The sequence below is a fragment of the Lagenorhynchus albirostris genome, chromosome 19 (genome assembly GCF_949774975.1).
Source record: "Lagenorhynchus albirostris chromosome 19, mLagAlb1.1, whole genome shotgun sequence".
Classification (NCBI taxonomy): domain Eukaryota; kingdom Metazoa; phylum Chordata; class Mammalia; order Artiodactyla; family Delphinidae; genus Lagenorhynchus; species Lagenorhynchus albirostris.
The window spans coordinates 48,509,347-48,536,911 of record NC_083113.1 but is presented as its reverse complement, the minus strand read 5'-3'; the positions used below and the strand labels follow the sequence as shown (position 1 = coordinate 48,536,911).

At 44.6% G+C, this 27,565-nt stretch overlaps 2 protein-coding genes across 3 annotated transcripts in view; both read left to right on the top strand.

The window, feature by feature from the left end:
- Positions 1-1,644: 1,644 nt before the first annotated feature.
- TMEM231 (transmembrane protein 231) lies at positions 1,645-24,059 on the top strand. The gene is made up of 7 exons (XM_060132015.1): positions 1,645-1,889; positions 1,998-2,167; positions 15,913-16,041; positions 16,362-16,505; positions 19,455-19,536; positions 21,218-21,323; positions 21,685-24,059. The coding sequence occupies exons 1-7, from the start codon at positions 1,751-1,753 to the stop codon at positions 21,863-21,865; spliced, it is 951 nt and encodes a 316-aa protein (XP_059987998.1). The 5' UTR covers positions 1,645-1,750; the 3' UTR covers positions 21,866-24,059.
- The window catches only part of LOC132510213 (carbohydrate sulfotransferase 6), a 24,137-nt gene continuing 12,949 nt past the window's right edge, over positions 16,378-27,565 (top strand). The window contains exon 1 of one of the 2 annotated variants that reach the window (XM_060132014.1): positions 16,378-16,505. The gene's annotated coding sequence lies outside the window, so the exon portion shown is untranslated. Of the gene's footprint in view, positions 16,506-25,945; positions 26,000-27,565 lie in introns of those variants that run through there. The other variant, XM_060132013.1, reaches the window with a different exon arrangement.

Below are 27,565 nucleotides of genomic sequence, written 5' to 3'. Positions count from 1 at the left end.
CCGATCTAGTTCCCCGACCAGGAATTGAACCCCAGTCACCGGCATTGGGAGTGCAGTCTTAACCTCTGGACCACTAGGGAAGTCTCCTGGTTATTTAAATAAATGAAAGACATTCACTTAAAGCATAAGTACAGTATAATGGCAGAATCATAACATAGATTTAAGTCTAACAGTTGTTGTATTTAAGAGCTGTGTTGCCACCCCAGAAAAGATTTAAAGCAAAAATGAATGGTAATGGACCAGATATGTCAAAAAAATGACATGGCTGATTACATTGTCACCTTGGACTGTGGTAAGGGCCCTGGATAGTTTCCCCTTATGGGACATCTTGACCTCTTTCTGTGTTGTTAGGATCTCGGCTGTTCTCTTCATCTGAAACCCACTTCTAGGTTATGGTGACTAAACTTATCATGGTGACCATTTTGAAATGTATAGAAATATTGAAACACTACGTTGTGTAACAAGAACTTACATAGTGTTGTAGGTCAATTATACTTCAAAAACAAACTCATAAAAAAGAGATCAGATTTGTGGTTATCAGAGGTAAGGTGGAGGGAGGGGGGAATTGGATGAAGGAAGTCAAAAGGTACAAACTTACAGTTATAAGATAAATAAGTACTAGGGATGTAATGTACAACATGATAAATATAATAAGCACTGCTCTATGTTATATATGAAAGAGTAAATCCTAGGAGTTCTTATCAGAAGGAAAAATTTTTTTCTATTTAATTTTTAATCTATATGAGATAAGCAATATTCACTAAACTTATTGTGGTAACCATTTCATGATGTAACTCAAATCATTATGCTGTACACCATAAACTTATACAGTGCTGTATGTCAATTAAACCTCAATAAAACTAGAAGGAAAAAAATCCTTCTAGGTTGCCTTCAAAATAGGAGCATCTACTACTGGACTCCATTCTGAGCACAAACCTCACACTATCTCTTGGAACTGCAATGTGATCCTTTTGATGAAGAACTTGGCTATTGACCATGTTAAAAAAAAATTCCTTCTGCCATGTTCGAAATACTATGGGGCGGGTGGAGTGGGGGGAAAGCATTCAATTAAGTGATACTCCAACATTATCTTTGGAGAGGAGCATAGCTTCCCCTAAAACAGGTAGCCAAGCTTGTGCCCAATTAAGGTAACAAAGTATAGCAGAGCTATATAGTAATTATCCTTTCTCTCTCTCGAAGAGCAGGGAGATTTGTGTCCTGTTTCTGTCCGGCTATGGAGTATAATAAAAGCGATAGAAAGTTTGGAGACAAAGAGACATGGTTTGGTCTTGGCGCAGGATCACGTCCAGGACCACGGCCACGTTTATGTTCTCTGTGTTTTCCTTCAATGTAGGGTGTGCTGTGACTGGTTGGACTTAAGTACACAATGAACCACATTGGGGATTAACAGATGACACATATGCAAGTATTTACTTTAAGTCAACATTTATGAAAATCTTATTTTACAAAAATGTTAACACAGGCGATGGCTACGACTTTGGTACACAGAAACAGTCCGCCTTTGGGAAAGCGCAAGTAATGCGTAAAGCGACGACTACACTTCAGTTGCGGGCGCCGCCCCGTTAGCCCCACCCCTACCGAAGCCCGTCTCCTTGCTATTGGTTCCTTTCCCTGCCCCGTCGGTTGCCGTGGAGACCAAGGCTATGGCAACCAGGAGAAGCCAAAGTTTGTCGAATCTCTGGAACCGCCGAGGAATCCCGAGCTCTTGGCCCGACTCACCGCTGCCCTTATGGCGCTCTACGAGCTCTTCTCTCACCCAGTGGAGCGGGGCTACCGCGCGGGGCTCTGCTCTAAGGCCGCGCTGTTCCTGATGCTGTCCGCCGCGCTCACGTACATCCCGCCGCTGCTGGTGGCCTTCCGGAGCCACGGTGAGCCTGCCCCCCGGCCGGTGCGCGACGCGGCTCTCCGCGGCGACCGCGCTGGCTTCCCTGACCTCGGCCCCTCCGCCCCTCCGCCTCCCGCCCTTTTTACCTCAGGGTTTTGGCTGAAACGGAGCAGCTATGAGGAGCAGCCGACCGTGCGCTTCCAGCACCAGGTGCTGCTCGTGGCCTTGCTAGGACCCGAGCACGGTGGTTTCCTAGCCTGGAGCACGTTTCCCGCCTTCAACCGGCTGCAGGGGGATCACCTGCGCGTCCCGCTCGTTTCGGTGCGTGGTTCCCGCCTGGGCCCAGCCGCCCGCCGGTACTGGGCTGCGGTGGGGATGGGGGAAGGGGTGGGAGGGCGCGCCGCGGCCGGAGCCCCGGCCCCTGTGTCCGGGGGAGCCCGGCTTGGGTCTGAGGGAGTCACGAACCCACGGGAAGTTCTGTACACAAGTTCACTGACCCGAGCTTATGTTTAATTTCCTGGGGAGCAAATTTGTTGTTTCATTCGACTTCTCCAAGCCGTCTACCACCCCAATAAAGTTAGCTACAGCTGTCAGCGTCTGTGACCTATACAGAGGCTAGAAGCCTGGGGGGCAACCTGTGTCCGACCCCGTCATTTCCGTGGGCCTGCCCCTTCCTAATGGAAGGGTGGTCGCGAAAGTTGCCTTATGAGTCGTGAAGGCCGAGTGGTGGTCTAGTTAATTACCCCGTCGTGCAGCTGCAGTAGTGTATCAGCACTCGGTAGGAACGGAAAGGTCAGGCACTTTTAGGCAGACTGACACGCGGAAGCCAACGTGCTGGTTGGTTAAGCAACCTCCGCAGAATGTGCTGCTGGCCCAGGCCCGCCTCCCTGGGCTCGCCTCCTTAGATGCCGCTCCATCCTGCCGCTGTCTGGGATGAAAATGAAGCATTTTACTGTCTGTAATCTAGTATCTGGTTCAAGATAAGTGAGGGCTTCCTATACAATCACCCCCTTTACACTCATTTTGTGAAAACATTTTCCTTTAGAAGTAGGAAAAATCTGGATTTCCTTCTTCCAAAGTTGAATCTCTTTAGACATCTCTGAGATGATTGGCCTACAGTCAAATTTGTGCAGCGGAAAAAAAAAATTGACTTTTTGCCCAGCAACTAAACAAAATGACAAAAATTTTAAAATCTGATTGGTCATATGAATAACCGCAAACAAAATATGATTCCGATTATTTTTATGATTACTTTAAATTTCCTTTTTTTTCCTGACTATAAAAATGCATGCTCATTGTAAAATATTAAAGAGTTACAGGTACGTATAATGACATAAAATTAAAGGCTCAGTTTGGTACATGTATCAATACTTGTTAATTAACCTTCGTTTTAGGGTCTGCAAAGTATTTCATGATATGGAAAACTGCAGTGGATTTAACAGTTGCCTGTTGGTGGATTTTTGATTTGCTTTTACTTTTTCACTAGTAGAATACTGCAGTGAACAAGATTTTGAATAAGTCATACACCTTTAGACATCAAATTGTGAGGAATTGGAATAGAAGCTGTTTGTTGAAATTGTATAAATACATAGAAAACTAAGCAAGCAAATAAAATAATTATTAACTCCAGAAAAGTAAGGAAAAGCAATCAGAGTTATGAATAGGATTTACATATCATAATTTGGTGAACACTGAATGTTAACTAACCAGAATAAGACTTTAACGCTACTGGGGGGATGGGAAGGCGGCAGTGCTGGCTGGAAGGGAGGGGGAAAGAAAACTAAATCATCCCTCCTTGTGGGAAGACAATAGAGGATGCCTGAAATGGAAGTTGAGAAGTGCCAGCCAATGCCAAGGTTGTGTAAAGACATGGAGATACATTTCTAAATAATAAGGTAAATGAGGCAAAATTAGTTGCCCTGTGGGTGGAAGCCTGCAGGTTTTTGTAACAAACATTGTTGAACACTTTGATTCTTTAAATGATCAGGTCTTTTAAATTTATTTAAAAATAGAAGCGGAGTAGAGACAAATTTATTTTCGCAGCTCCTCCCTAATCATGACATATTGCCCATTTTTTCTCAAATCTCATTTGAGATTATAATGCCTCTGGGGAAGGGTGACTGCGGGGGAGAGTCCAGCATCGAGGTACCTTTCCTTTTCCCTGTAAACCCACTGTACTTCTGTTCCACCTGTGTTTCCTTTCCAAAAGTGGAAACAAAGGTTGTTGTTCTTGTTTGTATTATAAACACACAAAAAATTAACTTGTTAGTTTTACTTTAGGTCAGCATTCCTTATCTTTTAAATTTTTGGTAGAAATTTTTTCTTTACCTTTGTTTATTCCTATCTGTCATACTTTCTGGTTACTTGAGTCTAAGAAATAATCATGAAAACTTAAAATAATCATGAAAACAAGGATACAGCATTAGGTTTCATTCATGTGTTCTTTTCACTTGTTCATCCACCATGACCTGGGTTGGCTTCCCAGTTGGATTGCTAGTTAGCCTCTTATCTCTGTAAACAGAAACCACTCCCTTGAGAGCACTGCCCACCAACCCCCTACTTCTGGTGTGTGTGTGTTGCGATTTTGTGAAGCCAAGACTACCTCTTGTTTTTATGGTGTCCAGAGCTATCAATCCTCTTTAATACTGGGCAGTTTTACACTGTAAAACATAAAGCCAAAGCTCCTTTTTCTTAGTCTTTTTTTTCTCTCCATTCTAAGCCTCTATAAGTAATTTATGACCTTGTCTACAGCCTTTCTCAGTAAGTTATTTGCTTCCTTGCTGGCTGAGCTCTTAGTTTGAGAACAGTTTGAAATCATGAGATACAAATAAATAGTTAGAAGATATAAAGGAAGTACAGAAAAAAAGTAAGCAAAAATTCTAGGAGAAAAAGGATAATATCAATACAAGGGAAAGAGGTCTACCAGATATTAAAGTATACCTTAAAGCTCTAATAAGTAAAGTAGTGTGGTTTGGGGAATTATATAAAAAGTATGGAAATGGACCCTAATATGACAAAGGTGGCATTTTAAATCAGTGTGTAAAGATGGAGCTAGTCCTCAGAGACTGTACAGCAGAATTAAAGTCCAGATAGATCAAAATTAAATTTAAAATCATAAAAGTACTGAAACAAATGAGTGAAAGCTTTTTTGTTTGTTTTGTTTTTTGTTTTTTTGCGGTACGCGGGCCTCTCACTGTTGTGGCCTCTCCCGTTGCGGAGCACAGGCTTCGGACGCGCAGGCTTAGCGGCCATGGCTCACGGGCCCAGCCGCTCTGCGGCATGTGGAATCTTCCCGGACCGGGGCACGAACCCGTGTCCCCTGCATCAGTAGGCGGACTCTCAACCACTGCCCCACCAGGGAAGCCCCCAAGAGTGAAAGCTTTTAAATCTCTAAGTATGATGTAAAATTTAGAAGGCATAAAAGAAACTTTTTTGATAAATGCAAGTATATAATTTAAAAAATCATTGGCCTGGTGAAAACCATAAGCAAAGCCAAAATACAAATGACAACAAGGAAAAAAGTTTTACTATTTGTATCACTTGTAAAGGGCTAATTTTCCTAACATAAAGTGCCTACAGATCTATAATTAAAAGACCAACTACCTAGTAAAAAAATGGGCAAAGAATATGAACAGTTTATAGAAGACAAAACACACTGTGAACTAAAAAAACATATGCACAGCCTAAAAGTTGAGAGTTATGTTTTATTAGGCAGACATACTGAGGACTTCAAGCCTAGGAGGCAGCATCTCTAGTAACCCTGAGAAAACTGCTCCAAGGAGGTGAGGTAGGATATACAGGAGTTTTGCAACAAAGGGCAGGTAGTAGGAACAAAAGATTACTGTTAGTAAAAGAAAACTAGATCTCAAGTTAAGGAATTTAGCGCTTTGCTATGTATGGGAAGATGCTAGAGTTTGGGCTCACTGAAATCATTCCTTTGATATGCACCTCAGCTGTCTGGGGCCAGTATCCTGTGTTTTCACATCCTGAATTTCCTCAGGGTGCACCATGGGGAGTGGCTGCAGTCTGATGGCTGCTAGATGGCAGGTATTCTTTGTTTCTGTCCTGAGTTCCCTCAGGGCTCGCCAGCTCACCATCAGCGTGGGTGTAATCGCTAATGACTGTGACATCCTTTGTTTACTGATGTGGCAGGCAGTATTCTATTTCTCAACACATAACTCTTAAACATATGAAATCGTGCTCGTAATTAGATGCAAATTAAGAATAATTGAGATATCATTTTTATCTATCAAATAGGCAAAAATTGAAGTTTCGTAGCACGGTTAGCAAGATGTAGGGAATTGTGCATACACTCCTGTATATCTCTGGTGGGAGTGTAGATTGATAAAACCCTTTTAAGGACCATATTTGTTTGTCCATATATGTCAAAATTACCAATTCATGTGCCTGCTTCTACTTCTAGTAAGGTATCCAAAGGTTTGTGCACACATGTGAAATGACATATGTAAAAAGTTGCTCATTGCAGCATTGTCTGTAGCATCAAAAGATGGTAAACAGGGCTCCCCTGGTGGTGCAGTGGTTAAGCATCTGCCTGCCAATGAAGGGGACACGGGTTCAAGCCCTGGTCTGGGAAGATCCCACATGCCGCGGAGCAACTAAGCCCGTGCGCCACAACTACTGAGCCTGCTCTCTAGAGCCCGCGAGCCACAACTACTGAGCCCGAGTGCCACAGCTATGGAAGCCCACACGCCCAGAGCCTGTGCTCTGCAAAAAGAGAAGCCACTGCAATAAGAAGCCCAAGCACCACAGCAAAGAGTAACCCCCGCTCGCCACACCTAGAGAAAAACCCACGCGCAGCAACGAAGACCCAGCGCAGCGGAAAATAAATAAATAAAATAAATAAATTTTTAAAAAATGGTAAACAACCTATGTAGCAATAGAAGACTCATTTAAAAAGTTGTTACATCTACCTAGTGGAATGTTACATAGCTTTTTTTTTTTAATGAAGTTGGATTTATATCTATTGATGTGGAATTACCTCCAAGAGAAATTGATAAGTGTAAAAAACAAAAATTGTATATAATATGCTTCCATTTGTATAAAAATAGGAAAAAAAACCCAAAATATACGAATGTGTGTATTTACATACACACACATGCATGCTTCAGCTATCTCTGGAAGAATTCAAAAGAAACTGACAACATTGATTGCTCTGGGGAAGGAACTAGGTGGCTGAGGTTAAGGTGGGAGAGAAATTTTTCACTACATAGCCTTTTGTACCATTATAATTTTGTAACATGGGAATGTAATACATATTCAAGATTTTAAAATTACAATGACAACAATTTTTAAAGGAAAAATTTAGAAAGCGCCGTGTAAAACAAAAGCAAACCAAAAAACCAGTAAAATTTTAAAAGCAGGTAAGTATATAAAATGCCACATAGTTGGCAGTTCCTCAAAAAGTTAAGCATAGAGTTATCCTCGCTCTTCTAGTCCCCGCTTCGCCGCGCATTTAACATTCCTCTGGAAGCCGAAGCTGCGCTTTTGGCGTGGCCCCTCCAGCCAGCCGGGCCCCTCAGATGAGAACCGGGCTCCTCAAATGAGAACCGTGCCCAGGCCAGCGCCCACAGCTCAGCCACCAGCAGCGGCTCCACTGTCTGCTGTTGGCTCCCCTGCTGCTGCTCCCCGGCAGCCAGGTCTGATGGCCCAGATGGCAACCACTGCAGCCAGCGTCGGCCACACTCTGGGTCATGCCCTCCCTGGTGGCTTCAGTAGAGGAAGTAATGCTGAGCCCTCAAGGCCTGACGTCACTTACCGGGAGCCTCAGGGAACCCAGCCGGCACAGCAGCAGCAGAATGGCCCATGCTTTTTTCAGGTGAAATAGTTTTTGGAGTGTGCACTGAACCAGGGTGACCTTAAGCTTTGTGAAGGTTTCAGTGAGGTGCTGAAACAGTGCAAATTGGCGAACGGGTTAGCTTCATCAAGAAGTTCCAACTGAAGACATGAAAAATCATCTCTCATGACCATGTTGATTTACCATTAAAAATATAATTGATAGTGAAGATATAAAGTGTGAAGCCACCAGTTAAGCCTCTCCTCGATCATTAATAGCTTTTGTGCTTCAGAATTGCAGTGGAAGAGGGTATTCTCACCATGTAGAAGCTCATGAGATGGTATTCAGTTTGGGGCTGGGCGGATGTTTGGCCTCTTAAGCAAGCTTTTGTTTGTGAATTAATTAGAATAAAGTGATTTTCTTTCCAAAATAAAGAAAAAAACATAGAGTTATCCTGTGTCCCAGCATCCCTACTCCTAGGCATATGTGTACCCCCCAAAATTGAGGACACATGTGTACACAGAAACTTGTGCACAAATGTTCATAGCAGCCTCATTCATAAGAGCAATAACAATTCAAAAAAAAAGTCCAAACAACCCAAATGTCCATCAGTGAGTGAATGGATAACAAAATATGTTATATCCGTACAATAGAATATTACACAACCACAAAAAGGAATGGAGTCATGATGTGTGCTACAACATGGATGAAACTTTTTGCTAACTAAAAGAATTCAACCACAAAACAGCACATGTTGTATGATTCCATTTAGATGACATGTCCAGAATAGACAAATCTGTAGAGACAGAAGGTAGATTAGGGATTCCAGGAACTTGGGGAATTAATTGGTGGAGAGGAGAGATGGGTAGTGACTGCTAGTGGGGATGGGTATGTGGTTTCTTTGGGGGCTGATGAAAATGTTTTGAAATTGGAATCAGTGGTGATAGTCACACAACTTTGTGAATATACTAAAATCTACTGAATTGTAGCAAAAGGGTGAATTTTATGGTATGTGAATTATGTCTAAATTTTTTAAAAAGCAGGTTGGTGATATCCTGGTGATGTGCTTACAAGCCATAGTAATAAAAATTGCTATTGGGAATTTCCAGGTTAGGACTTCGCGCTTTCACTGACTAGATCCCTGGTCTGGGAACTAAGATTCCACAAGCCCCACAGCACGGCCAAATAAATGAATAAAATTGAAATTGCTATTGATTTACCATGCCTCTGGCATATGCTAAGCATTTCATCATTAGATAATACATTTAAATTCCTGTATGTGATACTTGGCCTTTAACAATCACTTAGTAAAGTGTTAGCCATTGATATTTTACATATATTATCTCTTTAAGCCTCACAGTAACCTTGTGAGGTAGAGGTTATACCCCCATTTTACAGATGAAGAGAACGAGACTCAGCTAAGTGACAGTTTCTAGCTCTCAGCTAAGCAGTCAGGACTACAGCTCAAGGGTTTCTTGGGGGTTTTTTAAGATTTATTTTTATTTATTTAGGCTGCTCCAGGTCTTAGTTGTGACACACAGGATCTTTTTTTTTAGTTGAGGCATTCATGCAGGATCAAGTTCCCCCACCAGGGATCTAAACCCTGGCCCCCTGCATTGGGAGCGCAGAGTCTTACCCATTGGACCACCAGAGAAGTCCCCAAGGTTTCTTCTTTTGTGTCTTATACTCTTAACCTTAGTGCAGGAAAATACTCTTCTAACTCTGAACATAAAGCTAGACTGACTATGACCTGTCCAAGAAACTGCCCAGAGAGCCAAGGAAGCAGTGGTTTTAGGTCAAAGTTTGACCAAATGAGGGCCTCGCTGGTGGCGCAGTGGTTGAGAGTCCGCCTGCCGATGCAGGGGACACGGGTTTGTGCCCCGGTCCAGGAAGATCCCACATGCCGCAGAGCGGCTGGGCCCGTGAGCCATGGCCGCTGAGCCTGCGCGTCCGAAGCCTGTGCTCCGCAACGGGAGAGGCCACAACAGTGAGATGCCCGCGTACCGCAAAAAAAAAAAAAAAAAAAAAAGTTTGACCAAATGCTTGGAGGTGGCTTTGCGGGTGCTAATTTGGGAATATGCCTTAGAAGTCAGAAACGGCCTTGTTTCTGCTTTAGTCAGCTCACTTTGGACAGCGTCTCTAAAGTCCCTATGCTTTTAATGCTTTAAAAGTCAAGTTTCTTGTTTCTAATGAAAGAAGAAAAAAGCACAGTGACCTTTTTCCTCAATGAGCCTGACTTGGTTCTTTAAGCATGTGTGACCCAGAGAATATGGGGGCTGAAGACTACAAGAGGATGCAAGAAGATGAGTGGAGAGTATTGTGTGTCCGAGACATGTTTTTTCTCCTCTCCGAAATCAGAATGTGTCTGCCTGTCAGTGGTATCTTTTTTGTTTTGTTTTGTTTTGTTTTACGCGGGCCCCTCACTGCTGTGAGGGGGGCCTCTCCCGCTGCGGAGCACAGGCTCCGGACACACAGGCTCAGCGGCCATGGCTCACGGGCCCAGCCGCTCAGCGGCACGTGGGATCCTCCCGGACCGGGGCACGACCCGCGTCCCCAGCACCGGCAGGCAGACTCCCAACCACTGCGCCACTAGGGAAGCCCTGTCAGTGGTATCTTACAATAGCTGTTGTCCAGAAGACAGGCTTGGCTAGTCCTCATTGACTACATATGAAAACTCAAAAGTACCAGCACCAAAACTTGCAGAAGGGACATCAGCAACCTGAAAGAAAACCCCAGAGACAATAATAAAACATTTTAACCCTAAGAACCAAGTGATAAGCAGGTAAGGGAAGGTTCAAGAGGCACTTAATAGTAGGATAACTCCACAGAATTTTAAAGCCTGCTTATGAACCCAGACCAGTGAATTTTAGTTCCCTTAGTGAATGTTTTTTAAATGCTGTAAAAAAGCACCAGTGTGCTTCATGGCACAAAGGACAAACTTGTATAGAAAAGTATGGATAATACTGAGTCAAAAAATTATTCAAAGAATCATGATGTAAAGAAGTTTTAAGAATCCCTGGATCAATTTATTTTGCATATATTTTTCTATGTGCATAAATAGGATATCTGATATTAATATGCCTAAATCTAAAAGCTCTTTCAATGTAAGTATAACATAAATACCCTTAGTGATTAGAAAGCATTGTGTCATAGTTTAATTGGAAATATTTTTGCTTTCTTACTGGTATATAAAATATGGGTACGTTTTATAATTAATGGTATCTTAGGTTAATTGAAATACAGGTAGCAAGGATTTTATATGTCTAGGAGACATGGAGTAGTAGTTCCTACTTTGCTGGAGACCTAAAGACTGGTGTCAAAGAGTACTATCAGCTTAAAAAGAAAAAATGGGAAACCCCAATGATGACAAGTATATGGTAAAGTGGACACTGGTATAAACTAGGACATTAACCTTCAGTAAAAGAATATGACTCTAGGGAATTCCCTGGTGGTCCAGTGGTTAGGACTCTGTGCTGTCACTGCCAGGAGCTGGGTTTGATTCCTGGTCAGGGAACTAATACCCTGCAAGCCACGTGGCACAGCAAAAAAAAAAAAGAAAAGAAAAAGAGTATGACTCTAGAGAATAAAAGATATGAAAACAAACAGGAGCCAAATAAAATTCCAGCAAACTATCAAATACTGTAGAATCCCTGATGAGAAAAATGTTGCAAGTCAAGGCACTGTGGAAACAATGGCACTAGTTAAATATACAGCTACTCTTACTGTCAGATGCTGTGCTGGTTATTAGGTCTTGTCTCAGCTCCAAACCTACCCTCCTATACTCTCCTTTGTGATGCTCATGCTGAGATACTGAAAACCATATTTTCCTCTGCCTACTGGCTCCCTGTTAGATTCTGCCAGTAGGAGGCATGGTGAGCCTTGTTCTGGGAGTGGCAGAAAACCAGAAATTGCAACCAGGGTGAAGAACCATTGCTGGGGTGATGCAAACAGCAAGGAGTACATCTTTCCTCCTGCCTTATTGACTCCCTCATGGGTTCTTCATCCTAGCTCCAAAGGTACCAGTACCAGCTGACAGCATTCCCTTTTTGAGGTCTGAGTCCTAGCTCCTTGAGGTAACGCCAGCCTCTTCCTTTTCTTCTCCGGCCCTAGGTAGTTATCCTGCAAAAAGTGTTCCCTGTTTGCTTTTTTAGTCCACTAGTGCCTGTGTTATTAGTTATCCCCTATACTACATTCCCCTGTTAAAATAACTGTTTATTTTCATTTCTTCCTTCCTGATTGGACCCTGATTGATACAGGTGGACTGATGGGCATTGACTAAATCCAACGATGCCTGTATTTATCTTATCTAGTATGTTAGTATTGATTTCACACATATCTGTAAAGGATTACCTGTTTTAACTCCAGAAATCTTTGAAATTAGGGTTCTTATGGGCTATTATAGAATCAGGAGTCAGTAAACTTAAGTTCTAACCCCAGTTCTGTCATTGGGTTCCATACCCTCTCTTGGCCTCAAAGTAATTATATAAAGAGGATGACAGTACCTACGTCTCTAACTATTGCTAATTATTACTAGTAATAATACTTCTCTCCTGAGGTATGCAGAGGGACGAGACAGGATGAACCGTGGATATAAAAATTGCTCCAAATTGTACATATACCTTATAGAAATAAGGTGATGGTGTGATTTATGAATTCTCTTAGCCAGACACACCCATTGGATTTTAGTTACTAATCCTAAACTTGTGTTAAAGAAGTATTAGCTCATTGAGGGGACTTCCCTGATGGCGCAGTGGTTAAGAATCCACCTGCCAATGCAGGGGAAATGGGTTCAAACACGGGTCCGGGAACATCCCACAGGCCTCGGAGCAACTAAGCCTGTGCGCCACAACTACTGAAGCCTGCACGCCTAGAGCCCGTATTCCGCAATGAGAAGCCCACGGACCACAACAAAGAGTAGTCCCTGCTCGCCGCAACTATGTGCAGCAACAAAGACCCAACACAGCCAAAACTAAATAAATAAATATTTTAAAAATGTTTTAAAAAAAGTATTAGCTCATTGAACACCTGCCTTTGTAGCTGTTGCATTTTGTGTTAAGCTTGGTTTGAAGTAAATGGAATTAGCTAATTGATTCCATCAGTGGTCCAAGTGATAGCACAGCGATGTAACTCACCTTGCCAGCCCCAAAGGAGCGAGAGTCTTACTTGGTGACAGGTCCTCTGTGGGAGATGCACCATTCGCACCATCACTCATCCCCATGGGCCTGTCTGGGCCCTCATCTTCCAGTGTCTCCAGCTCGTGCACTCTGCTCAGCTGCACTGGCCTCATCTCACTCCGTTAAACACTGACCTGCTTTCACCCAGAGTGTGTGTGCTTTATTAGCTTGGATCACTCTTCCCCAAGACATTTATATGTCTTATCACCTCACTTCACCTGACTTCTCGGACAGTCAGGTATTCCTGAATACTTTGTATAAAAATTTTTGTTCTGTCCTGGTCATTCTCTAATTTTAGTTTGCTTCATTTATCTTTGTGACACTTAGCACTACCTGTTAGCACATATCTGTTTGTTGATTTACTTTCTGCCTCCCTGGCTGGGAATGTAAGCTCCATTAGGGTGGGGACTTTGTCCATTTTGTTTGCCATTATATTCCCAGAACCTGAAGCAATGCCTGGCACATAGTAGGCCCTCAGAAAATATTTGACAGGTTGGGACTTCCCTGGTGGTCCAGTGGTTAAGACTCCACGTTCCCTGTGCAGGGGGCCTGGGTTCAATCCCTGGACAGTGAACTAGATCCCGTGTGCCGCAAGTAAAAAAAGATCTCACGTGCCGTAACTAAGACCCAGCACAGCCAAATAAATAAATGTTAAAAAAAAAAAAGGAAAATAAAATATTTGACAGGTTAATGAATGGATTTAACAAGTAGACACCAATTATGGTGCTGTGCTGGATCTCTGTCCTCTGTGAACATGGCGTAAAAATGTGCTGGCTTCTTGCAAAAAGATCTTTCTTAACCGACATCTTCTCCTTGAGTTTAAGTCTGGACATTTTAGTCCTGGAAAGAGGATCAGATTTGAAGTCAAAGATGTGGTTTCATATCCTGTCTTTACCAATAGTAGCCATACTCCATAAATCCCTTAATCTCTCTGAGCCTTGGTTTTCTCATATATACAATGGGGATAGTACTTGCTCTGCTTACCTTCGCCTTATTGTAAAGGTCAAATGAAACGTGTTTCTCTCCCTCTCAGACTGTGTTAGAGTCTGGATTCTTCTGGTATTTCCCTCCTGGTCACTCTCCTCTCTTGCAAGTTGTTGATCTTTGTCTTCCTATCCAACCCTAAAGATCCAGAAAAGCCATGGATCCACTACAGAGAGTTAACCTGATTTGTTTTCCAAATCTTCCCAGTTACCAACTGAAAAAAATTCACAGGAAGACAAGCCTGTGAATTCACAGACTCTTTTCCATCCTACTCATAATTGCTAATACATAATTGCCTCGGTAACCTGATCGTCAGCCATGGTAACAGATATCCCTCGCCTACACCGGCAAAGCTGATGTAACAGGACAGAGAAAATAGTATCCAACAGAACAGAGAGGGTAGGTTTCTCTATAACAAGGCCTAGGATAAGGACATTATTGTCTAGAAGGAAAGAAATGATTGAAAGGTTCTGAAAACTGAGATATCTCCATCTCAAACGACCTTACTAGCCTGAAAAAGAACAAAGAATCTCTTCCCCCACATAAAGATATGGTGGAAAACCAAATGAATCAGTACATGGGGAATTCAGATGGGAATGCTGATACCCCATAGCAGAATCCTTCTGGGAACCTACAGTGGAAAAGGATCAGTTGTAGTAACAAGATCCCGAGTTGTGGCAAGGAATCATGTCACCAGTGATCACATTTCAGTGAGTCTTTCCTGCTAGTCATTTTAGGGTCATTTTAGGGTCACTATGAGGTGAGACTGGATTCTGATGTTTTTTAAGGATCTGTGATTTGTGTTTTTCCCTCCTTGGATCTCTGTTTTCCCTACTTTTTTTTTAGTATTTATTTATTTATTTTTGGCTGCGTCGGGTCTTAGTTGCGGCACTGGGGCTTCTCTCTAGTTGTGGTGTGCGGGCTCAGGAGTTGCGGCCCAAGGACTTAGTTGCCCCGTAGCATGTGGGATCTTAGTTTCCCAACCAGGGATCAAACCCACGTCCCCTGCATTGGAAGGCGGATTCTTAACCCCTGGACCACCAGGGAGGTCCCTTCCCTACTTTCATGGCCATAATTTATAAAGTACCTGTGTAATTTTAATGCCTCACTGATTTTACTTAGCTTTCTTTTTCATTGTATTCATTGGTACTAAAAGATGCACTAGGCTATAAAGCCCTGACATCAGTCCAACACTGAGAATCTGAATCAAAGCACTGTGGTTAAAGAATATATAAATAGAGCTTGGTGTTTTTCTGCTGAGTCCGTTTGGGGAATGCATAATGATTAGGATTCTTTCTTTTCTGTTTTAAAAAGTTGACTTCTAGAGAAGTAGAAGTCTGTTTTGATATGCTATTTAAATGTTCCATACAAACTCAGGCATGTTTCTAAAAAGGAAAGAAAACACCAGCAATAAAACCAAAAAAGCAAATGAGGCAACTGAAAAAGAACAATGCATCCAGATGTTTACACTGTCGTTACTGCCACTTCCAGGTCTTCTTCAGTTTGGCCCTAGAACATTTGAGAAGCCCAAGTATGCAGTTTAGGGGCCATGCATATGTGTCTCTTTCACCACGATTGATCCACTTATACCTATGTATTTTTCTCTTTTCTTTTCTTTCTTTTTTTTTAAAAAATAAATTTATTTATTTATTGGCTGCGTTGGGTCTTCATTGCTGTGTGCGGGCTTTCTCTAGTTGCGGCCAGCGGGGGCTACTCTTTGTTGTGGTGTGCGGGCTTCTCATTGCGGTGGCTTCTCTTTGTTGCGGAGCACAGGCTCTAGGCACGCGGGGTGCAGTAGTTGCGGCACACGGGCTCAGTAGTTGTGGCTCGCGGGCTCAAGAACGCAGTCTCAGTAGTTGTGGTGCACGGGCTTAGTTGCTCTGCGGCATGTGGGATCTTCGCGGTCCAGGGCTCAAACCCATGTCCCCTGCATTGACAGGTGGATTTTTAACCACTGTGCCACCAGGGAAGTCCCTTTTTCTCTTTTCTTCCGGTGAGGAAGATAATGCCTCTGTGTGGCAGAACTATGAGTCACTGTGTACGTCCAACAGTGAGATGGATTCCTCCCAGACTTATTAAGGAGCGAGGTCACTGGCCTCTTTTGGCTTTCCTAGACTAGAGAAGAAGACAGGAACCAGGATGGGAAAATGGACATGTTACATTTTAAACTGGAGCTTCCCCTGCAGTCCACGGAGCACGTTCTTGGTGTGCAGCTCATCTTGACTTTCTCCTACCAACTGCATGTGAGTCCTCTCCCTTTTGTCTTTCAATAGAACAGAGCCCCCTTTCTGATTTCTGGGAAAACCCACACTGCAGAAGACTTTTCAGAGGTGTCGTTTGGGATTTCACTGCAGAAGTTAAATTTGAATGTTTTTCATTGAGGTCACATTAATTTACATGAGCTATTAATAGGTCAGAGGGTTCTGGGCAGAGTGCTTCCTGCATGGCTGAGTGAGGCATAGGAGGGATGGCTAGGCTTCAACTACAGACAGGTGACACTTAGAACCCAGAGCCCCTTGGATCTGGCCGAAATTGATACTGTCTCTCCTTCTAATGACTTCAGAGGATGTCGACATTCGTGATGCAGAGCATGGCGTTCTTCCAATCCTCCTTCGCTGTTCCGGGGTCCCAGTTATATGTGAACGGAGACCTGAGGCTGCAGCAGAAGCAGCCCCTAAGCCATCGTGGCCTAGATGTTCGGTACAACGTAAGGATATTGCTTACTGTCCATCTCTTTTCTTTCTGTATGTTACTGTTGTGTGTGTGCGTGTGTGTGTGTGTGTGTGTGTGTGTGTGTGTTGGGGTTTTTTTTTTGGCCGCACCACGTGACATGTGGGATCTTAGTTCCTGGACCAGGGATCGAGCCCGTGCCCCGTGCATTGGAAGCGTGGCGGCTTAACCACTGGACTGCCAGGGAAGTCCTTGTATGTTACTGTTTGTCAAGTTCTTTGAAGAGGGAGAAAGGAACGTTGGAAATAGCATGTCTTTGTGGGTAGCATAGAAAAGGATTTCTGAGGAATTCTTACCATGAGTTATTTTAAAATATGGAGACAGATTCCCCTGTATTTACATGTAAAAAGAGAGGAAAAGAATATGTCTTTGTTTTTAAGAATTGAATTGCTTATAGTTTTTGGGTGCGCGCACGCGTGGGCACACACACACGGTATATTTATTTCAGTTGATCTTTTTCAGTTCATGTAAAATATTTGAAAAAGAACACTGGGACTTCCCTGGTGGGGCAGTTGTTGAGAGTCCGCCTGCCAATGCAGGGGACACGGGTTCGAGCCCTGGTCCAGGAAGATCCCACATGCCGCAAAGCAACTAAGCCCGTGCACCACAACTACTGAGCCTGTGCTCTAGAGCCCACGAGCCACAACTACTGAGCCTGAGTGCCACAGCTACTGAAGCCTGCACTCCACAACAAGAGAAGCCAGCGCAATGAGATGCCTGCACACCGCAACGAAGAGTAGCCCCTGCTCCTGGCAACTAGAGAAAGCCTGCGCGCAACAACAAAGACCCAATGCAGCCTAAATAAATAAATAAATAGATTTATTTTAAAAAAAGAAGAAGAAAAGAAAAAGAATACTAACCACCATTTGTTAAGCATATAACATGCCAGCCTGAGTTAAGAGGTTTAAATGTGTTATCTCATTTAATCATTACAGCAACCTCATGAGATGCCTTCTCTTGCAACTTCCCTGCTCTCCAGCCACTGGTCCTGTCATTGTCCCCCTATGCTCCTTTCTAGGTTGCTTATCCTATTGCCCCATTCTGGTCCCTGTTCAAAGCTCCTGAGCACAGTCCTTCCCTGGCACTCCTTCTAAAGAACATTTACCTGTCCCTCCATCATTCCTCACCCAGGTTTACTCCCCTTACCTCCACCCGAAATATGAAAGAGAGGTTTTCAGTTTGTTCATTTGCCATCTCCCTCAGTGGTAAAAGCGCTGCCGTCTTCTGTCTTCTCTCACCCCAGCGCTTGAAACAGTGCCTGCTGCATTGTAAGCACTCAGAGCTGATGTGAGAATGAACTCTCATCTCACACATGAGGAAACTGGAGCTTACAGGGGTTGATTAATTTTCCCAAAGTCCCACAGCTTGAAAGTAACGGAGCCATGGATTGTCTCTCTGAGGCCAAAACTCATGCATCTGATCACTTTTTACTAACCTTTACATTGTCACAGGGAGGCCCATAGAAGTTGGGCTGGGCTACTTTTTTTTTTTTAGTATTTATTTATTTGGCTGCACTGGGTCTTAGTTGCAGCACAAGGGATCTTTGTTGCCACGTGTGGGATCTTTGGTGTGGTATGCGGGATCTTTTTTTTAGTTGCAGCATGCGCGATCTAGTTCCCTGACCTGAACCCAGGTCCCCTGTGTTGGGAGCACGGAGTCTTAACCACTGGACCACCAGGGAAGTCCCTGGCTGGGCTACTTTAGAAAATGAATATGAGATGTTATCATTTGTTATAGGCATAAGCCAGGACTGTTCCAGATAAATTGGGATTCGTGGTCACCTAGCTATAATCAACATACATTTTGTTTTGTTTTAATTAATTTATTTTTGGCTGCTTTGGGTCTTTGTTGCTGCATGCGGGCTTTCTCTAGTTGCGGTGAGCGGGGGCTACTCTTCGATGTGGTACGCAGGCTTCTCATTGCTGTGGCTTCTCTTGTTGTGGAGCACGGGCTCTAGGCACGCGGGCTTCAGTAGTTGTGGCTTGCGGGCTCTAGAGTGCAGGCTCAGTAGTTGTGGCACACAGGCTTAGTTGCTCCACGGTGTGTGGGATCTTCCTGAACCAGGGCTCGAACCTATGTCCCCTGCATTGGCAGGTGGATTCTTAACCACTGCGCCACCAAGGAAGTCCCAACATGCGTATTTTAAAAAGGAGGAGACTATCAGATGTAAACTTAATGTAGCACTTTTTATTTGAAGGTTTGTATATTACATTACATCAACAGGAATATGATATTAGAGGGCAGATCTTTCTTTTCTTCAAAGGATTATGTGCTTACTGTTTGCGCTTTATCCTATTTCCATCTCTGTATTTCAAAGAGATCAATTAGAGAGAATCCAGGCAAGAGCAAGAAAAAGACAAAGGAGTTGAAAATGTGGTCTCTTAAAAAAAATTAATCATTTCTCCCATTGGAATAGAAAGGGGTATTTTATAAATAGCTTTTAACGTGTAGAAGGTGTAAAAGGTGGATATCGACCCCTTGTTTCCATCCCTGCAAAAAGAAAGACTGAGAGTAAATGACTTAAATTATTGCAAAGGAGTTCATTCATCCTTGAAGAAAAGATTATCAATACTGGAATGGGCCACCAAGCAAAAGAGGGTTGTCTCTGAGGTCAGCCTGGGTGGGCAGGAGGGTAGAAAAACAAGAGGGGAGGGCTTCCCTGGTGGCGCAGTGGTTGAGAGTCTGCCTGCCGATGCAGGGGACACGGGTTCGTGCCCCGGTCCGGGAAGATCCCACATGCCGCAGAGCGGCTGGGCCCGTGAGCCATGGCCGCTGAGCCTGCGCATCCGGGAGCCTGTGCTCCGCAACGGGAGAGGCCACAACAGTGAGAGGCCCGCGTACCGAAAAACAAACAAAAAAAACACCAGGAAAAACAAGAGGGGAAGCCGCTTGGGTGCTCACATCACATCCTCCTGTCGAATCCCAGGTATCTGTAATCAACGGGACCAGCCCTTTTGCCCATGACTACGACCTCACACACATTGTTGCTGCCTATCAGGAGAGGAACGGTGAGTCATGGGGAGAGTTCATTCAGCTGCTTCTCAAGGACTTTGCAGGTTAATGGCGTTATTGGAGAGAAACAGAATTAGAGCCCACGTCACATGAAAGTATCAAAACCAGTGAATGCTTGGGACTTCCCTGGTGACGCAGTGGTTAAGGATCCGCCTGCAAATGCAGGGGACACGGGTTTGAGCCCTGATCTGGGAAGATCCCACATGCAGCGGAGCAACTAAGCCCGTGCGCCACAACTACTGAGCCTGCATGCCACAACTACTGAAGCTCTCGCGCCTAGAGCCCATGCTCCGCAACAAGAGAAGCCACCACAATGAGAAGCCCACACACCACAACGGAGAATATCCCCTGCTTGCTGCAACTAGAGAGAGCCCTTGCACAGCAATGAAGACCCAATACAGCCATAAATAAATAACTACATTTATTTATTAAAAACAAAACAGTGAATGCTCAGTTATGGAAGGTGAACAGGTTGCTCAGGGCTTGTCCTTTTTCGCCTGATCTAAAGACCCACACGCTAACCATCCCCTCCACTGCTCCTATGGTCTGGCAGGTTAGTGCCAGTTAACTGCCATATGTATCCCACCGCTGACTTGATGGGTTTATATGTATAGATATGTGAGTTCCTCCCCACACCATACCTGTAAAAGAAGCCAAAGACAAGTTGCTGTCCATAGTTTTCAGATGGAAATAGGGACTGTGCATGACTCACCCCATGTCAGCAGCTGCAGTAGGAGAAAGCACCCAAGGTTCTAGCTGGAAGGCCGAGGGTATCCATCCCTTTCAAGAGGTGGGCTCTCAGGCTGTCCCTGAGTGTGTGCTTGACTCAGCACATCTGGCTGCTTGGTGGTCTGAGGTTTTCTCTAAAGGCATCTAAAGCATTACTTGGCAACCAGACATCATAGATACTATACAGAGACATTTAACAAGTGAGGGGACTGCAATTCCAGTATTTCTTTCTGATTTTATGTAATACCCTAGCAGCGTTATTCCAAAAATAAAGAATTTTAGAACACAAAAACGTTTATCTACAAATCAACTTTTCTTTCTTAATTCCTTCCAGTCTTTGTACATGTGTAGATTTTTTTATACAGCTTCTATCATAGTTTATTATTTATTTATTTTGGCTGCACTGGGTGTTAATTGCTACATGCAGGATCTTTTTTTTTTTTTTTTAGTTTCAGCACGCGGACTTCTTAGTTGCGGCATGCATGTGGGATCTAGTTCCCCGACCAGGGATCTAACCCAGGCCCCCTGCATTGGGAGCACGGAGTCCTCCCCACTGGACCACAAGGGAAGTCCCAGCTCCTATCATAGTTTAGAGACACTTTATGATCTGTCTTCTCTTTTGTACTTTGTAATATAAATATTTTCCCACACTGCTACAAAGTTCTAATTGGTTTTCTTTTCAGAGGTAGCAGAGTATTCTTTTGCTTAGCCGTTCAACAATTGTAGAACACATAGACTGTTTCCAAGTTTTTAACTTATTTTAACAAGTATTTTAACAAATAATATGTGAGCAACTTTGAACATTCAGTTTCTCTTTCCTTTTGAATTATTTCTTTGCTATGAGTTCTGAAGTGCAGAATTTGCCTGAGAGGTCAGAGTATTTTTATAGCCCTCAATATTTTATTGCCGAAGAGAGTGTTCATGGATTAACTCCCCATTGTGTTGCAGTAACCACCATCCTGACTGACCCCAACCCCATCTGGCTGGTGGGAAGGGCTGCAGAAGCTCCATTTGTGATTAAAGCTGTCATCCGATACCCCATGGAAGTCATCTCATATCCTTTCTGTTAAAGGGCCAACAGTAGCTGGGTTTCAAAAAAGGAAAGGATTCCTCAGTTGTCCCAGGAAGGAACAGATGTGGGAAGCCTCAGACTGGAAATTGCTGCATTTGTAGCCCCCACGCAAATGACTGTCTGTCTGCAGTTCATACAGGAAAAAATATTCATTTCCTGTTCATATTTCTTCTTGAGTAATTCTTCTAGATCAGAATCATCCATATTTATATCTTAATAATCTTTTATTATCTCTTTTATCTTAAGGGTATTTGAAACATTTTTGCCATTTTCTGTCTAAACTAACCCTTTGGTTTAACATTTCCTTAGAAAATGTCATCTGTGATTCCTTAACTGTTTGTACTTATCTACCAGGATTCTGGGAAATGATAAAGTTTGCTTGGATCCAGTATGTCAGTATCCTACTTATCTTCCTCTGGGTATTTGAAAGAATCAAAAGATTTGTGTTTCAAAATCAGGTGGTGACCACAATCCCTGTAACAGCAGTGCCCCAGGGAGAACTGTATAAGGAGCATTTATCTTAAGAAGACCCTGTCTGAAAACTCTGAGCTACCTCACCGTTGTCTTCTGAGGACTGTCATCTTACGAAATTTCTGAAAAGAGCCTGTGGACACTTGCCCAACTTGCCCACGTGTGTGCTTTTCCTATCAGAGACAAAGAACATTCCTTTCTAATTTCCCTCTACACAAATTCTATATTTTCTACGCGCCTACAAAAATAATCACGGACTAGTTTGTGGAAATGTTTCTGAGGGTTCCTGAAGGCTATAATTTGCTTTTGTTTTTTGTCTCTGACTTGAATTTCAGGAGAAAACTACAGTCAGTTCAGAGAGCTTGGAAAGAGTCCCATCTCTGGTCAAGCAAAGACTTTTCCTCTCTTGAACTGAGAAACATGCTATGTATTTCTTCCCCCTATTGTAAACCACGTTTTACTCTTTTCAGGGCTCTCTGGTGATAGATATGCAAATCATCAGCACTTTCCACTCCTGGGCATCTAAATTTCCCATTCAGAACTGATTTCCAGCACTGAGAGGCCTTTAACTGGAGATCTGGAGAGTGAGAAAGGGAGCGCTCCAGAGCACATGTGTGCACGTGCGGGAGGGTGGGCGACTTGAGGACACTAGGACCATCCATCCACCTGCCCCGAGTCTAACAGACAGTCATCTGTCAGTAGCTCAGCTGAACAGCCCTTTATCCCTGCCCTGCTGTGGCTGGCTCTTTGCCCTCTGTCTGGGCCCCTGGAATAGCAGGCTGCAGTCAGAAGTGCTGTTCCTTTCACAAGCCCCTCAGCAACAGTGGGGGAAGTAAGGAGTGTAACAACAGGTTCTTTCTCTTTGGCCCTCACCCAACACCCTGGACGCTTGCCACTCCTTCTCCTTGACAGCCCTCCCCCTTCTTGAAAAGGACATGGGTGACAGAGGAGCTGTTGTTGGTATTGGCTCTCACTGCCTGACAACCACAGAGTTTACTTGGAGGGCTAGCGGGAAGCCCAGCTACTTGTGTTTCCCTCGACTAAGGAACAGGGTGCCCATCAGAGTGGGCCGCTTTGGAGAGGACACACAAGGAGCAGGGAGGGGATAAAGAGGATGCTAGCCCAGGCAGCCCAATCCGGGCCTGGCCTTTAGCAGAATGACACGCAGTCCAGCCAGATTACCCTCATGACTAAGTGAGTGTCTGCCGAAGAGACCGCTGGAATGGGCCTCTGTTGCAGAGAATTCTCCATTCTCGCCCTAAGGACACCTGGACCTGCTTTATGATACCGAGATATCACTGGCACTGGAAGGACACGCCCTCTGTGATCCAGGCTTCACTCCCATCCACACACACACTCCTGAGTGCATGCCTCAGTTTACCCTGGAGACTCAGTTTTTATTTCCAAAGCACCTTTTCAGTCAGGCTGACCAAAATAAGAGTTTTGGAAACAAACCTGTTTTGAAGTATCCAAGCACAAAAATATCCTAATATCGACCCCTCTGCTTTTTCTTTTAATATTTTGGGCTGTTTATATGCCTAAAGTTTTTTTCTTGAGATTTAAATTAAAAATGGTTTCTGGTTTGAATCACCAAAAGGTAATGAGTATGGAAAGATAGCTGAAGATGTGTATAAACATGGCTTTGCATTTTATTACATTATTTTCATGCAAAATGTGTATAAAGAACCGTGATGTTTTGTAACTTTATAATTAAAATGTTCAAACTGGAAGGTTGCATGTGGCTCCTTAGAGGGAGAGTATTTGGAAAGGGGAGGATGGGGAGGGCAGAGGTTGTGCACACTTCTTGGGGTTACTCACCAGCAGCCTTGCTTTGCCAGGGCTCTGCCCAAAAACCTTGGAGCTTTTGTTAGCTCTTCGCAAAACTCTTGTGGCCCTGCCCCAAGTAAATGCGAATTTTTGGTGAAATCCACATGGCGTGTGGAAACCACAGGCTGGAAAATTACAACTGCGTCTGGTGAACATTAGATTATTTACAGATCAGATGTTGGTAGCTTCTGAACCTGAATCACACCTTATAGCTGAAAGAGGGGAAAAATGGAAATATACAGGATATTATTAATTGGACTGTAACCCATCACTACATCATGGTTTGAGACAATATTTGGCAGGGGGGAATCCCTTATTTTGCCAAATGATTTTCCAGTTTCTGTTTGAATCAGGTGAGTTCCCATCATGTAAGATTGATAAAGCAATTAATAAAGCTTTCTTCCTTTCTCTTCATGTTCATGCTTTGTAAAAGAAGTTTTGGTTCTTTGTGACCACATAAGTTCTAAATGCCTATTGGGGGAAATGTGTAATTACAGAAACCTAAAGAAAATAAGTTGTCTGTAAATTGCTCTCTAGAAGTTATCACTGTTGGCTTTCTGATACACATCTTTTTAATCTTTTGTTTCTAACATTTTTTGCTATCATAAACAACACGTCTATGAACCTTGCTTATAAATCCTTTTTGCTAGTTTATTTTCTTTAGATCCTAGAAAGAAATTATGAATTCAAAAGCTTATGATGTTCTCAAGGATTTTTTTTAATATATTTACTTTATGTATTTAGTTTTGGCTGCGTTAGGTCTTTGTTGCTATGCGGGTCTCCTTGTGGTGAGCGGGGGCTACTCTTCGTTGCAGTGCTCGGGCTTCTCATTGCGGTGGCTTCTCTTGTTGCGGAGCACGGGCTCTAGGTGCGCGGACTTCAGTAGTTGTGGCTTGCCGGCTCTAGAGTACAGGCTCAGTAGTTGTGGCCCAGGGGCTTAGTTGCTCCGCAGCATGTGGGCTCTTCCCTGACCAGGGTTCGAACTCATGTCCCCTGCATTGGCAGGCAGATTCTTAACCACTGCACCACCAGGGAAGCCCGTTCATAAGGATTTTAATTCATCTTGCCAAACCGCATCATGGAAAGAATGCACTAATTTATACTTCCAGCGGCAGAGATTTCTTTTAGATCCCACAACGGATCACAAGAGGTCAGAATTCTCTTTCTTTTTCAGGTGCTTGGACTCTGCTCCGTTATTTGTAGGAGGAAATAGCATCTTTATTTATTGAAACATACCCTGTATTTATCGGGACCTGCTATCAAGTTGAGGCTAGAGCAGGAAGGGGACAGAAAGAGGGGCACAGCCAGCTGCAGGCCTAGCTCCTGAGGGCCACCTGGTGTCCCGGCCCCCAGCTCGGCTACTACCCGGGGAGGCCGCGCGGATCTGCCTGGCATCACAGTGCCTGGTTTAGGGCTGGTTTAGGGCTGAGGCTGGGGGCTTGGGAAGCGGTTTGGATTCCAAGTCCTTTCGCTGTGAGGATGCCACCGAGAAGGAGGAGGGGCAAAATTAAGATTCGATTTCCTTCACAAGGGCCTTTTGTGTTCCCAGTAGCCTCCCTTCTCTGGGGATTGGAGGGGGAAGACAACTTTTTGGTCAATTAGTGGGATGAGAGCTGACTCTGCGAGCGCCCTCTGACATCCTTGGCCAAGCCGGGCGCCCCCGGCAGCCCCCCGGGCCCACCTGTGCCCTCCTTCCCCGGGGCTCGCCCGCCCCCGCCGCTGGACGGCCGCCCCTCCCCCGAGGCGTGGCCCCTCCGCCCGAGGTGGGCAGGGTAGCCGGAGCCGGGGGCCAACCGGCTTTTTCCTTCCTTCCCTCCCGCTCCGGCTCCCGCCCGCCGGCTCCGGGACCGCAGCCACGTCTGAAAGCGCCTCATTGTGCGCGCTCCGCTCGGGCCGGCAGCGCAGAGCAGCGCCGCGAGCCTCCGGCGGCCGCCCAGGTAGCGCGGGGCGCGGGGCCGGGCACCCAGGGGGCTCCGGGGCAGGAGGGCCCGAGTCTGTTTCTTGTCCTTGCCCCGGGACTGCTCCGCCAACATCGCATTCTTACGACACCTCTCTTTTTTCAGGGGGAATCCTGCCCTGTTTGCTGGTTCCCGCCGCCTTGGGTCTCCAGGTGCCTCCAATATCTTAGTATCCGCTTCTCAAGTCCATGCCTCTTGGAGCCCTCTCCCCGGTGTCACTGGGTGCCCCTTCATAGCCTTGGAACCCTGCGGAACAAATCAGCCGCAGCGGACTCTCCCGGCGAGGAGACAGAGCGGCTGTGGAGAGGAGCTTGGAAAAGACGTCCAGGAGCCTTTGCTGAGACTGGGGCCAGAGGCGTCTGCCTCCCGCCGCGCCCGTAGGGCTGGGACGCCTCGCTTGGGGTACGTTGGTTCGTCCTCTCTCCGCTCGGGATGCCCACACCCTGCGCGGCCTGGGCCTAAGCCAGTGTGGCACAACTGGGAAGGCCCTGATCTTGCGGCCGGGTCGGCTGTGCGAGTTGGAGCTGAGGGTGGTGGTTGTGGTTTTATCAGAACGTGAAAAGAGCATCGCCGCCCCGAGTGCGGGTTGGAAAGTGTCTTCCTGGGGCTTCAGCTGCCCAGGAGATCACTGCTTGGGGATCCCTTGTCTCTTGAAATTTGAGTTTCAAAGGGTATGGCTTTAATCTAGAAAATTCTCCGAGGGCTTTTTCCAGGGAACTCTGGAGGAAAAGCAGCTCGGTGAGTGAATTTGGAACCAGATCCAGCTGAATGTGAGTCTGGCGGCCCCTGCTTCTCGCTGCTGGGTCTTGGTCAGCAATAGAGACCTCTCTCGGCCTCAGCGTAGGTGCCCAGCAAATGTTAACTCTCTTTCCTCTTCCCTCTTGTACTGGAGGCATGAGGATGGGAAAACTGAGGCCTCAAGAGCAGAAAGGACTTGGCTGAGGTGAAGCCATGAGCGAGTGAGCCAAGTACCAGAGCATAAGAGCATGCTGCTCAGGGAGCGTTGGCTATGCTAAGGGTTGGATTGTTCCATTTACTCCTCCCGGACCCGTGTGGTAGGCGCTGTTAGAGCCTCGTTTACAAAGGAGCCAACTGAAGCACAGAGAGGTTAGGAGTGACCTGCTCAAAGTCACACACCTCACTGGTGGTAGAGCGAGATTTTAACCCAATCTGGCTTCAGGAGCCAGGCTTTTAGCCATTATTCACTGTCTTCTGTTTTGTATGTAATGCCCCTGCCTAGGCTTGCCACTTTCTGCGGCTAGGGTGCTAGGGTCACTTGGACCTGGTTAGGCTATTGTCCTTGAGCTTTGCTTATGAAAAGGCTTTCCCTTGGATTCACAGAATATAGTTGTGACCCAGGATTTGGGAGATTCCTGAACAAATACTTATAAGTGTACTATGTGCCAGACATTGTTCTGAGTGCTTTATAAATATTAATTCATTTACTCTTCAAATCAAGCCCATGAGTTAGGTTATATTATTTCCCCTATTTATAGATTTTTCTTAAAAAGGCACAGAGAGGTTAAGTCACTTGCCCAAGATCACACAGTAAGTGATCAAGTGGAGTTCACACTCTTAGCACCTGTGCTGCTCCTACGCCCTCTAATGAGATAGGGTCCCACTTCTAGTCTAGTAAGGGGAGTTAGGTACAGAAATGCATGAACAAGAGTATTCTGGGTGGTGATAGTAGCATTAACAATGATTTCCCCATATCACCTAATACTTAGTCCACATTAAAATGTCTCTGATTACCTCACAGATATCTTCTTGCACTGGGTTTGTTCGAATCAGAATCCAAACAAGGTCCACATGTTGTCTTTGGCTGTTTTGTGTTTTGAGTTGTTTTCTTCTAAAACAGTCCCTTCCTTTTTTCATTTTACGTCATTGACTTGTAAGAATGATTTACTTTTTAAAAATAAATGAATCAAAATAAGAGATTAAAAAATAAACCAGAGGACACTCCAGACT

What these genes read in the sequence shown, in the direction of transcription:
- TMEM231 (XM_060132015.1), top strand. Translation starts at nt 1,751, where the DNA reads ATGGCGCTCTACGAGCTCTTCTCTCACCCAGTGGAGCGGGGCTACCGC. An exon ending in TGCCTATCAGGAGAGGAACG is followed by an intron (nt 19,537 to 21,217) that starts GTGAGTCATGGG and finishes ATTGTGTTGCAG; the next exon opens with TAACCACCATCCTGACTGAC. An exon ending in TACCCCATGGAAGTCATCTC is followed by an intron (nt 21,324 to 21,684) that starts ATATCCTTTCTG and finishes AACTGTTTGTAC; the next exon opens with TTATCTACCAGGATTCTGGG.